Source organism: Tasmannia lanceolata, unplaced genomic scaffold (genome assembly GCF_043159265.1).
Source record: "Tasmannia lanceolata isolate RefF3 unplaced genomic scaffold, GAP_Taslan_0.1 ptg000002l, whole genome shotgun sequence".
NCBI lineage: Eukaryota > Viridiplantae > Streptophyta > Magnoliopsida > Canellales > Winteraceae > Tasmannia > Tasmannia lanceolata.
This window is the reverse complement of record NW_027518679.1, coordinates 58,532,064-58,544,687: the sequence shown is the minus strand read 5'-3', so window position 1 is coordinate 58,544,687 and position 12,624 is coordinate 58,532,064. Positions and strand designations below refer to the sequence as shown.

The 12,624-nt window shown below is 40.2% G+C and overlaps 2 protein-coding genes across 3 annotated transcripts; both read right to left on the bottom strand.

Moving 5' to 3' along the window:
• Positions 1 to 584: 584 nt before the first annotated feature.
• Positions 585 to 3,285, bottom strand: LOC143887574 (blue copper protein-like). The gene is made up of 2 exons (XM_077391655.1): positions 1,945 to 3,285; positions 585 to 1,113 (listed from the first exon to the last, which is right to left on the bottom strand). The coding sequence occupies exons 1-2, from the start codon at positions 2,114 to 2,116 to the stop codon at positions 806 to 808; spliced, it is 480 nt and encodes a 159-aa protein (XP_077247770.1). The 5' UTR covers positions 2,117 to 3,285; the 3' UTR covers positions 585 to 805.
• A 599-nt stretch (positions 3,286 to 3,884) lies between these two features.
• Positions 3,885 to 9,378, bottom strand: LOC143881553 (5-methyltetrahydropteroyltriglutamate--homocysteine methyltransferase 2-like). 2 transcript variants are annotated; one of them, XM_077384686.1, is made up of 15 exons: positions 9,197 to 9,259; positions 8,940 to 9,028; positions 7,552 to 7,905; positions 7,350 to 7,437; positions 7,115 to 7,242; positions 6,836 to 7,027; positions 6,522 to 6,724; positions 6,279 to 6,442; positions 5,799 to 5,876; positions 5,539 to 5,705; positions 5,344 to 5,449; positions 4,991 to 5,241; positions 4,797 to 4,869; positions 4,549 to 4,677; positions 3,885 to 4,421 (listed from the first exon to the last, which is right to left on the bottom strand). In XM_077384686.1, the coding sequence occupies exons 3-15, from the start codon at positions 7,899 to 7,901 to the stop codon at positions 4,053 to 4,055; spliced, it is 2,298 nt and encodes a 765-aa protein (XP_077240801.1). In that variant the 5' UTR covers positions 7,902 to 7,905; positions 8,940 to 9,028; positions 9,197 to 9,259; the 3' UTR covers positions 3,885 to 4,052. The 2 variants fall into 2 exon arrangements, with proteins under 2 accessions (XP_077240801.1, XP_077240792.1); XM_077384677.1 differs by lacking the exon at positions 8,940 to 9,028 and having other exon boundaries at positions 9,197 to 9,378.
• Between the last annotated feature and the right edge of the window lie 3,246 nt (positions 9,379 to 12,624).

Here is a 12,624-nt window from a genome sequence, read left to right as displayed (position 1 = left end):
TGATTTCGGAAGTACAAGAGGTGACGACTACAGAGATGAGGCGAGAGACAAGGTGTTTTTCTCTTGTGGGTAGTGGATACATGAAGGACAAGGTAGACATGGAAAGAGAGGAAGAGGAAGAGGAAGAGAGAATTGAATGAGGGTTTCACCTTGGGTTTTCTCTAGTTTTTCTCAAGTTACTCTCATGTATTGTCTTGGTTAAGAAGCAAGGGAAATGGTTGCAGTTTGCAGGTTTAATTGTAGGTTTACGGGTGTGGAGGTTAATCCCATTGTAATCCTTGTAATTTTTTTTCGCGTAGTTGTGATCGTGTTCTTGCCCATGGATGTAGTCTTCTTGGCCTACGTAAATCTCAGTGTTCATCTTGTAGTTTGCTTTTATTTATACATTTCCATTCATTTATGAGCCATTTACCATTTTTCTCAACACCTTCCAACTAGGAAACCGGCTGGGCTCAGAATATTTGTGCAAATAAAATAATCGGCAATTAACTTAAGAACTAATTATGATCCAAATTGAAAGACAAAAGACAACAAAAAGGAGAGAGAGAGAGAGAGAGAGAGAGAGAGAGAGAGAGACAGCAACATCAACAACGCCCAAATGGTGTAGGAGAATACTTTAAAAGAACATACGGATGTTTTGACTTAAATGTAAATTAGAGAACCTCCTAAACCTAAGGTATAGCTTAGACCTTGGTAAGAACATCCAAGCAATATTTATTAAAACCATATATGCTAGAACAGTAGGGACATACGAGTAGGACCAAAGCTATGGTGCACAATGGTCTTGTTAAGAGTAGATGGGTGCTTAATAGCTGCCTGGAGCTGCGACCGATGCTGGTTGTGACGGCTCGATTCCTGCCTCCGGTGCCGGTGCCGGTGCCGTTGCAGGTGGCCACATCATCGTTTTCGGCATCACTGTAATTGTGAGCTTCTGATAGTAGTAACTGCAATGATTGCTAACTCCACAAATATACCACTTATTGCCCGGAGTTAACAAGGTTATTTTGTCATCCCCACTTGTAAGAACCCCTGAATTCGGCGATGTTATGCAACCGGCGAACCCTGTTCCGTTCACTTTAATCACTGTATGGGAACCTTCGTTGTACTTGAATACTGTGAACATCAGAAAACAAGAAAAAAATATATCATGAAATATATTTTTTCTTCGTTTATCTGTAGAATGGAACACCCACACATGCTCACTTTTTAGCACACTCTGTCTTCTTCATTTCTCTTCTCTCGTGTAAAAGTGAACCGCGAAATGGCTTTCCACAAAATTAACTAGGAAATCCCTTAATTAATTATTTGTAATAAAGGGAAATGATATATTTGAACTGCCCCCTTTTCTTCTCCATACCACCCCTTGTAGTGGTCGGGGTGACCCAGGGAAGAAATAGGTCGAATATAATAATAATAATAATAATATCAGCACATACATGGTTTAATAATTGCACTGATCCGCAGGATTTTTATTTATTTTTTTAATTGTCTTGGAAGAGCTTTTTGGGAATTGTGATAACCTTTTGGCAGCTCTTCAAATATAAGACATGATGCATTAGAGAAAGGGAATTGATAGCGTCCATCTCAGAAGGAATTTCGTGGCTGGTCTGTCAGACTAACCATCTCTTGAATGAAGACAACAGTTTTTGTCCCTATTCGCAAGGTGGCTGTTCTGACGTGCGACAGACCAGCTGCGAAAAGCCTTTTGTGATGGACCTTAGCAAATCCCTTAGCGGAAATACCGAAACATGGTTAGGATAATATCATTTCCCTAGTAGTAGTAGTAGTAATAAAGGGGAGGGGGGGGGGAGTAGGAAGCGCATTGGAAACCATTAACAAGAGAGATGAAACCCAACACGAGTAGAAGAAACCAATTAAAATTATTATAATAAGCTTGAAAAAATATTAAAATTATGATTAGCTTTGAAACTAAATATAAATTACCTAAAACATCTCCTACGTAGAACTTTTTGTCAACAGCCCAATCATTGTAATCCACACCAATGGTCCAGCCATCGTTGTCTCCAACAACATACTCTGTTGCGAGAGCAACTGCAGGAAGAATGAAAATGGCAATGACAAAAACAAAAGGAACCCTCGATCCGATCAAACCCATTGGAGCTCGTATTAATTTGCTTAAAACCCGATTTGCTCCGATGGTAAGATTATGATAAGAAGAACGGGGAGAAAGATGTGTATTTATACTAACAATAATCCCTTTCAAAAATATTAAAATAATATTAGGAAGTAATTAGATGGGTTGCTGGCAGAGAACAACATGTACAGAGATGCCGGCATATTGTTTATTGAAGATGCTTTTGCCGGACTGCTTTCATCTGAAACAGAATTCATGACGGAGCTAACTAGTGGATGTTTCATAAGTATAATAAAATGTAGATTGTTTTATATGTAAAACATCTTTAATGTTAATGTTATCATACTTACAATGCTTACCTTCTTTTTTTTCTTGTTTATGCTATGGCCTCATTCTTTCACTAGTTTAAATAATGAGATTTGTAAGGCAATTTCGCAGAAAGCCATTTCGCGGCTCACCTTTGCACCTTTTGCAGAAGAGAACACCCACACAGGCTCACATGTTAGGAGATTGTCTTATTCATTTAAGTCATCTGAGGTGGATGTTCTGTCCTTCAAAAGTAGGCCGTGAAATGCCTTTCCAGGCAAAACTTTTAAATAATTAGAATCTGATGTTGTCAACTTTGGTATTCTTCTTTAGCCTGCAAATATTTGGCTAACCCGATGACATATGCATAGACGGTACTTCCATTTTACTTCATGAACCCTTGTAATGTATGGACCAAAGTTTTGCTAATAGGAAAAAGCTTTGAACCTAATAAAATTGACCATGATGCCATTGAACACCAGACGTTAACACTAGATGAATCCCCTCAAATGTCTTCAATTTATCTTGCCTAATCTTGAGCTTTCACCCTACAGGCTATTTGCTCTTCTACTATTAGTCCCCGCCCCTATCAATACTTGATGTGTCTTCTAGTTCTAACCTCCTTGAACTCTATATAAGGCTCAGGCAAGAGAGATTCCAGACACGCAATATACTAAGCAAAGGGTTGAAAGTAAATCGCTGTATCGAGTTTCACCTAGCAACGGTTGAACCATTTTGTGTTATGATTTGGATTTTAAGAACTTACTACTGTAGGTTCAAAACTCATTATTGGACTCAAAAATTAAGGACCTGTAGTTTTGGATTCTGAGAACCAATTGTAAATTTACTTCAACAATCAGGCAGTGTTCAGGCGGCCCTATTAGTTTAAGATTATGACAACCGATTGTGAGTGCCAAACTGATTATTGGACTCAAAATTGGCAGTGTTTAGGCCATATTCGCTTAAGATTATGACATCCGATTGCGAGTGCTAAACCGATTATTGGACTCCCAATAATCAGTTTGGCACCCACAATCGGTTGTCATAATCTTAAACGAACAGGGTTTGCCTACTAACAATCGGTTGTCAAAATCTAAAATGAAGAGGGCCTCAGTTTTGGACTGACAATCTGTTCTCAAAATCCAAAAAAAACAGGGCCAAAACAAACTGCCTTAAAGCAGAAGTTACATTTGATTCAAGGGCAGTGATAAATCGACCCCCATATAGCGCAGTGCAGAGAGAGAGAGAGATGGGGGTCGATTTATCACTGCCCTTGAATCAATAATTAGAATCCCCTAATCAGCCTGATTTCCTGACCAACAGAGAAGTTAGCACCCACCAGTTGGAAGATCTTGATAGATCAAGAGCACTATCCTTCTGCGATGCAGGTCTGCTCTTTTCTATTACAATGAAAACAAAGAAGGGTACCTCAAAACCTTCTGTTTTGCATTTGCTAATAGAGCTCACACAAAACTAAAAAATATGAGTGAACAATGGCAACAATGCTTCAGATTCTGGGCAAAAGCCTTTGAAACAAAAAAAAAGGCTGGGAAGGAGCAAGAGCTAATGTACTACATACTCATCATAACACAAAAGACAGATTATTAGAGACTCAAACAGGAAATTTCTTTTAGATAAAATGGGGCCTCTCTTACTTGGCACTGGCTAGCTGGGTGCGAAGGAGTTTGGCGGCGGCGACCATGTTGGTGAGGGCGGGCATAACCTCGGGATATTTGCGGGTCTTGAGCCCACAGTCTGGGTTCACCCAAAGGATGTTGGTCTCTAGCACAGCCAACATCTTGTTGATACGGTCAGCAATCTCTTCTGTGGATGGAATGCGAGGGGAGTGGATATCATACACCCCTGGGCCAATGCCGGCACCGTACTTCACCCCATCTCGGAAGACAGAGAGGAGCTTCTCGTCAGAGCGAGAGTTCTCAATGGTGATCACGTCCGCATCCATGTCGATGATTGAATGGATGATGTCGTTGAAGTTGGAGTAGCACATGTGGGTGTGAATCTGTTGGGAAAGACAGATGGGAGATTAGAATAGATTACATTAGTTGGTTTCACTCTATGGATATACAGTTCTTGAAATGGAGAAATGCAAAAATGGCAGCAAAAGGAGAATATGATAGATGAAGAACCTGAGTGGTGTCTTTGACGCCACAGTTTGTGATACGGAAAGAATGGACTGCCCACTCCAAATAGAAAGCCTGCTCGGATTTCCGCAGTGGCAAACCCTCTCTAAGAGCCGCCTCGTCAATTTGAATTACCTGCAAGCGACCACAAAACAAAGCAAGAACATGAGAGAGCAGAAGAAGAGGAAGAACACCATGACAAAAATGGAGGAAGAAATGGATCAAAAGTTACTTCAAAATTTTCAAATGACAACCTGAATACCAGCAACTTCAAGATCTTCCACTTCTTCCTTGATGGCCAAAGCAATCTGATAGCATGTCTCAAATCTGATATTCAGCAAGTGTTAGTGTTACGCCCCACATCAAAGTTAAAACATAGTGGGAATGTCATGAATAGTATCCAAAGATTATAAAGGGAAGTACGTGGCGTGCAGGTTGTCGGACTCACCTCGGTTGATCATTTCTAACAAAAGACCAGTTGAGGATGGTGACGGGGCCGGTCAGCATTCCCTTCATCGGGCGAGAAGTCATGCTTTGAGCCATTGAGGACCAGAAAACAGTCATGGCCTTGGGGCGGCTAACGTCACCATAAATGATGGGTGGCTTAACGCAGCGGGAACCATAAGATTGCACCCAGCCATTGACAGTGAAAGCAATACCCTGCATCTGCTCCCCAAAGTACTCGACCATGTCGTTCCTCTGTATTCAAAAATTTTCCTTAGAAATGGTGATACATTCATTCTGTACACTAACAAAAAACATTCCTATGATTATTCCATGGAACTTACAAAAGAAGCTCACCTCAGGCTCTCCATGGACCAAGACATCAATGTCGAGCTCTTCCTGGAGCTTCACCACCTTGCTGATTTCCTCTTTGATGGCCTTCACATACTCATCTTCAGAGATCCTGCATTAGAGTCAGATAATTATAAACATTACATTATATCTAGGGCAAAGATTGCAACACTGAAAGACTGAAGATTAAAGACCACTCACTTGTTTGCCTTGTATTCACGGCGAACTCTCCTGAGTTCAATGGTCTGCGGGAAGGACCCAATTGTGGTGGTTGGGAGAATAGGAAGGTTCAGTTTCTTTTGCTGCGCATCCAGTCTGGCACTGACATTCGTTTTCCGGCGATGGTCAGAGCCTCTCAAAGCAGCAGCCTGAACACAACATTAATAAGAGGTAACTTCAATACAGAGTTCAGAAACTTAAAATAAAAAAGAAAACAATACCACGAATGTTGGAGTACTTACAGCTTTTTGAACGGCTGCATTGTTCACCCTTGAAGACGATTTTCTAGACGCCTGAGCAGCTGCATTGGCCGAGAAGGCCTGAAGACAATGATAAACAACTGAGTGGCTGAAAACAATCATTACACTCATTTGTACGAAGTATATATAGCCCTATGTTGGAGCATAGAAACTCCTTCCAAATATTCAGAAGTCAGAGAACGTGGAACATGGCCGAGTAACTCATGTTGACCAGGGTCCATTTTTATAGTCACAATAAGCATTTCTCTGATTCAATCATGTCCGCCCAGAACAAAAAAAATACTTTTCCAAGTGAGTATAAAATCCATTGCTCCTTAAACATGCTTTTACAAACTGCTATTGAGAATAGAACTATGGATATGACACTAACTTGGTTGAAAGCAAATAGATGAAATGCCACCAATATAAGAGAAAAATATTCCAAGTCGAGAGATGCAAGAGAACAAGTACATTAGCTCATACCTCATCCTTGTGACCAGCCAATGCCTTTGCCAAGGCATTAACTTCAACTAATTTCTGAGCAGCAAATGCCAGCCATGACTTAATTTCATCATCCAGCTTTGTCTCGTTGACAAGATCAACTGCAGTGTGGAGGAGGGAGCAGGAAGTAGAGACCACAAGCTTGTCTGAAGAACAAATAACAAACAGATGTTAGCCAATTTCCAACTAAATTGGAAAGCCAGAGATGCATGAAAGAAAGAATACCTTTGCCCACGGTGGCCTCAAGAGCATGCAGAGTACTGAGAGAAGCTGTCAGATCGTTAGACCAGATGTTCCTTCCATCGACAACTCCAGCAAAGAGGAATTTTCCTGAAGGGAATCCAGCACTTTTGATTAACTCAAGGGTCTTTGTTCCTCGAACAAGATCAAACCCAAATGCAGAGACACCCTTCAAAGCAGTCACAGTCCTGAAACAAATATAAATGAACAGTTGGATGGAATTAATAAACAGAGATATGAGGAGATCCTTGTATAAACTAATGTTATATTGAGACTGAAATAATGGAGATCTAACGTACTTGTATGCCCCGGCAGGGATGTCAGCGAAGTAGGTCTCAATGAGCACATTCAAACCGGACAAAGATGCTTCTAAGTCCGAGTAGGCATGAGTAAAAGCTTGCAATTGATGAGAATCAAGATCTAACACCAGCGTAGGCTCATCGAACTGAATCCAGGAAGCACCAGCTGCCTTCAATTCGGCCACAACTTCCCTGACAGTGGTTTGTTTATCAGTATAGCAAATTGGAGGAAAGACATAGGACAATATTTAAAACCAAGAAATTGCTTAGAAGACTTACTTGTAGACCGGAAGAATATTTCCCAGAAGTGATAGAACAGAAAAGGATTTATCCACACCCTTAGCTGGCTTTGACATCAACAAGTATGAGACAGGGCCAATAAGAACAGGAACGGTATCAATCCCAAGCTGCATCAGAGAGATAAACAAAAAGGAGACATAAGAGATAAGAAAAATCAATAACTCTTGAAGGAAACCGTGGACGCATCAACAAATGAATCATACGGATCACATACCGCCTTTGCCTCCTTGTATTCAGTCACTGCCTTATGAGAAGCATAAGAGAATTTCATGTTCGGTTCCAATTCTGGAACAATGAAATGGCTGTAGAAGAAAACACAAACATCATTGCCAAAAGTGATGGTTAGATAAACGAATGCAAGGAATAACATTACATGTCTAACATTCAACTACATGGGTAGAAGTCAAAGGGCTTACTAATTGGTGTCAAACCACTTGGTCATTTCCATGGCAGGCAAAGAGGCATTGCCTCTTGCCATTGAGAAGTAGGTGTCGAACCCAATCTCTCCGCCATTCCAACCATACCTAGGAGGAACTGCCCCGAGCATTGCCGTGGTATCGAGTACCTGGTCATAGTACGAAAATGTGTTGCTAGGAATGTACTTGATCCCAGCACCGGCCATCTGCTTCCAGATGGATGACCTAAGATCTGCAGCAACCTTCTGCAAGTCCTCGGCGCTGCTCTTCTTATCCCAGAAAGATTCCAATGCAAACTTGAGCTCTCTCTTAGGCCCCATGCGAGGATATCCAACAATGTGTGACGCCATTGTGCTGGTTCGGCAGATGCAACAAAATAAATCAAAACCTCTTTTAAAAAAAAAAAAAAAAAAAAAACTAATGGCATATAAAGCATCATCATAATCATTTTATCTGAAACTGGAAAAATAAACAGATGGGAGAGAATGAAAGAAACGGGCATTAAAACTGAGTTCCAAATTATTCAAATACAAAACCAAACCGGTAATCGCAATCATTGATATAAGTTTCAGTTCAATTTATCAGGGTAAACTTGTTCAAATAAATAGTATTCCACAATTTAATAGGAAAACTTTATCAGGAAAGGAGATAAAAGATGTTTATATCAAAAGCTTTCTTATGCGGATTTGGACATAAGAAATGACTTTTTCCATCAGTAGAACTAAAATACACCAAAATCAGGGACAAATAGATCAGATGCGTATAACATTACATTATCATATACAAAGGTAAAATCCAGCAAAACAATGGATAAGCAAGATCCGTAAGCAAATCAGACATTATGCCTTGAAGAAAAAGAAGAGATTCCAAAATCAAATGTGATTTCAGATCTACAGACATGTGAAGAAGTGGAAGATCTGCAAAGTAATTGAAGTTAGATATCTAAAATGTCACGAGATCTAGACATCAGCACAAATGAACAGTGTCTAGCTAGGTCAAATGCAACAGGTCTACTTCGAACCAGATCTGTAAAACTCTCAAGCAGTTGTATATATCTGTAAAATGTTGATTAATGAACAGTGTCTAGCTAGGTCAAATGCAACAGGTCTACTTCGAACCAGATCTACACACTCCATTAGTCTGAAGTGCTAGATGTTGGAGTAAAAAACGCAAATGAACAAAGCCTAGCCAAAAAAAAACAAGAAAACAACAATCCGGATAGAAATTAAGTGAAAAAAAAAAATAAATAAATTACAGCTTATGCAGCACGAGAAGTAGATCTTTCCAGGAAAAAAACGAAGAAAACAGCCAAAAAAAAAAAAAAACAAAGAAGAGTTGTAGATCTGAGGTCTAAAGCAGGAAAAAAGAAAAACAAGGAGCACACTCACAGGTAGAGAAAAAGATGGAATGAATGAAAGAATAACAGGTAAAGCGCGGCCTAGATCAGATTCGAAGCACCAAATCACGAACCAGGACGCTATGGATAATCATAAAGCAGCGGAATTAACTGATAAAACTAAATCTCCGTAAAAGAAGAAAGAGAATGGAAGAGGAATAGGTAAAAAAGCTCCAGATCGGATTTTCTGATGCGAGAAAAGGCATCTGGAATCCGAATGCGAAGGAAGAAGAAATGGAAATCGCATACCTTTTCGGATGAAGAACCGGGAGGAAAACTTGACTGGTTCTACTTGCCAAAGAGGTAAGAGATGGAGGAGAGATGTTTTGGGGGTATTTATACATTAGACTCGGAAGGGTTGGTACGGTAGATCTAAACTCGAAAAAAGAGCCTGGGAAGTTTTCGGAAAATGATATTCGCACGCCTTATTTCGATAATCACACTCCTCTGTATATTCACACTTCTCGAGTAAGCTATAACGTTGATACAATCCCCGGAATGCTGTGCGCTGTGACTACATCATAGAATGATCCTGGACCACAAGGTAAATAGGTTGTGCCTCAAAATATAATTTCCATAGGATGATCCTAGCCCTCCTGATCTATAGAAGTTTCAATAATATACAGGTCATCTATCGATCGGAGGGTTGGGATCATCCTTTATAAATGATTTTTTGGGCACAACCTATTTACGTTGTAGCCCATCACATGGGCGGTTTTGATCATCCTATAGTGTGGTCCGTACATTAATTTTTGAAAAATAAGGAATTATAAGACAAACTTTAGCCCTAGAGTGGTGGGCCCGCCCGAGTTTAGTAGGAAACTGGGAAAGTGGTGCTGTGGTCGTGGGACACCCACGTTGCACTATCACATGTCTTTTCATGCTTTTGGCATTGAATTACGGAAATACCCTTTTCTTTGATAAAACTTGCTTGATCTTCGAGTTTTGTTGTTATTGTGCAACATGTATTGTTTATGTATGAAATAAATAGGATTTGGTTGGTTAGCGGCCCAACTATATTTTGATATTTGCACAAACCCAGCTGTCTTTTCTTCTTTAATTGGCCCGCGGGAGCTTACTGCCCTTTTGACAGCTCTTTAAATACTAAAACACAAGAAGAGTAGTAAAAATATCAAAATATGATTGTGCTAGTATCATTTCCAATAATATAAATATATAATGAGTTTTTTTTTTATGCAACTAAGGTGTGTTTTGGTAATCAAAATTCAAAAAAAGGGTCTTTTGTCTTAGCAGGCGAAAAATACAGGTGTGGGCCACCCTTACATAGATCCCAACCGTCCATTAGGTTCGCTGAGCCTTAGATATCCTACAGCTTATAAATAGTTTTCATCAAATGATCTTGACCCTCCAAATGATCAAGATTATCTTCTAAGCAAAGATTGTTCGATCTAATCCTTGTAAAGATATATCTTGGCAAGGATTGAAGGGTTAAGATGATCCGAAGGATGAGTAATGATTGGTTCTGGACCATTGAAATGGTGTCCCTACCTGATGATGTTCTCTTTCTTTCACCCAACCTAGATGGCATGGACCCCACCTTTTGCGTCTCTTCCACTTGGTCTTGTATCTGGGTTTAGGCTAGAGGGATTTACGCGACCTTACCTTTGGGGGAGTTGAGGAAGTCATGGGTCTTTTTTCCTCACCAACATTCCCTCAAAGTCTCACCAAACTTGATGTAAGGAAACAAAGAAAATTTCTTACAAGAAAGTAACTTTTGCGTGATCGGAACGGCAATGATAAAGCCGACCAAATAACGTTGAAAACACTTTGATGGATGACTCTAGGCCGTCGCTCCACTACGCCTTATTTAGGGTTTTGCCGAGAAAGCTAAACCGTTGGTTTTAATAATATCTTGTGCACAATGTCCTATCATGACCGGAAGAAGACTGTCTTGGTTACCTCATGATGTTCAACAAGATCAACGGTCTTGATCAAATGCGTGCCACACTATATTATACAATGAGGGCATACCCTTACCCTCATTGAAGCATTCCCCTCGTCCCTGGGTCTTTTAAACTTCGGCAAATTTGGTTTCAGAACGTTTCGGTTTCGGTCGTGACCGAAATCCGAAATTTCAGATTCCGGCCAAAGTTTAAAACCTTGCATATGGTGGTAGTGTCTTGGGACTGCTAGAATTGATAGACCTATCCAATATTCACCATATTTTTTTTAAAAAAATACAGTGGGGCCCACATTATTTGAGTATCCAAGCTATTCATTAGTTGGGCCCAACCTTAGATAGGTCATGCATCGAATATCATAGAGAAATCTCAACATATCGGAGGGTTAGGTTCATCCCATTGAGATGTGTTTTGAGGCACGGCCTATTTAAAGTTTTTCTGTTTTTGGTACGTAAGCTGGATAATGAACCTCTGAAGAGCAAAGCCTTGACCATTGGGCTAGATGCTCAATCCCGCCAATTTAAATTGGTGCCCAAACAAAATAAATGGTTTGAATCGTCAAATAATGTGGGTCGCACTGTATTTTATTTTTAAAATATTTGCATGTGTGTGTGGTGACCATTTAAACACCAGTAAAGCAAGATTGTTCAAAACTCCATTCACAAACTAATGATCTAAAGGAGTAGGATCTTTTGGTAGGTGAAAATTTCGGGTAACGCCCCCATCAAGGATGGTGTAGTGAACCATACACAGTTCAATAGAAGGAATCCTCACCCATGTCTTTTGTGCGAATACAAGTTTTGTTTAAAAAAAAAAAAACCGGTGAGAATTTATTAAATAGAATAGACTCATGTGGAAGATAATTAAAAAATTCTAAACCCGGTCTATCCACTCCTGCACTAGCGAGACGATCCGCGTCACTATTCGCCAACCTCTTGACATGAAAATAACAAACTTCATGACCCTCAACCTTGTCCAAGATCTCTTCCATGAACTCGGAGAATCTCTATGAGTGGGTGAATCGGCCATCAAACCATCTGATGACGTTTAGGGGTCACCCCTACAATAAGCTTATCCATATCTCTATCCCCTGGAGAATGAGCCTCACTTCCACTTCGTTAGAATCTGTAGTACCTATTTAACCTGAAAAGGCCGACTTTGTGAAATTGTTATCATCTCTAAGGATACCACCAATACCTACTGGCCCGGCTTCCGCAAGCTTATCCAACAAAATTTGGCTTCAATCTTCCAAGTCTTCCAAGGGCGAGAGGGGTCCATCTGGGAGCAACTATCTCTTTACCTTCCCTACACTTGCAAATCTCTTTGCCTTCCCCACAAGAGCAACTATCTCTTGTGCAAGTACATACTGAGTCACAAGCGGGTGAGTAAGGATTAGTTGTACACACGTCTTTTCTTATTTAATTGTCTCCTAAGATCTTTTTGGGGATTGTAAGGTGAGTCAGGATTGAACCAAAGGGTTGAAGAACAGTCTTTACCAACTATTTCAAAAAAAAAAGTCTCTACCAACCGCGCTAGTGGGTCAACCCCGGGAATTCTAATCACTTTAGACAGCTGGTTAAATAACAAAAGACAATGTGAGTTTGTGCAGTAATCAAGACATGGTAGTGCCAATATCAGTACCATGTTTTCAATCAAAACTGAAATCGAGAATTTGGAGTTGCTCAATCAAGTGGAGAGAAGGAGCGAATTGCCACATTCACCACCCCTATACCTGGCAAAACGTGACCCAAACCT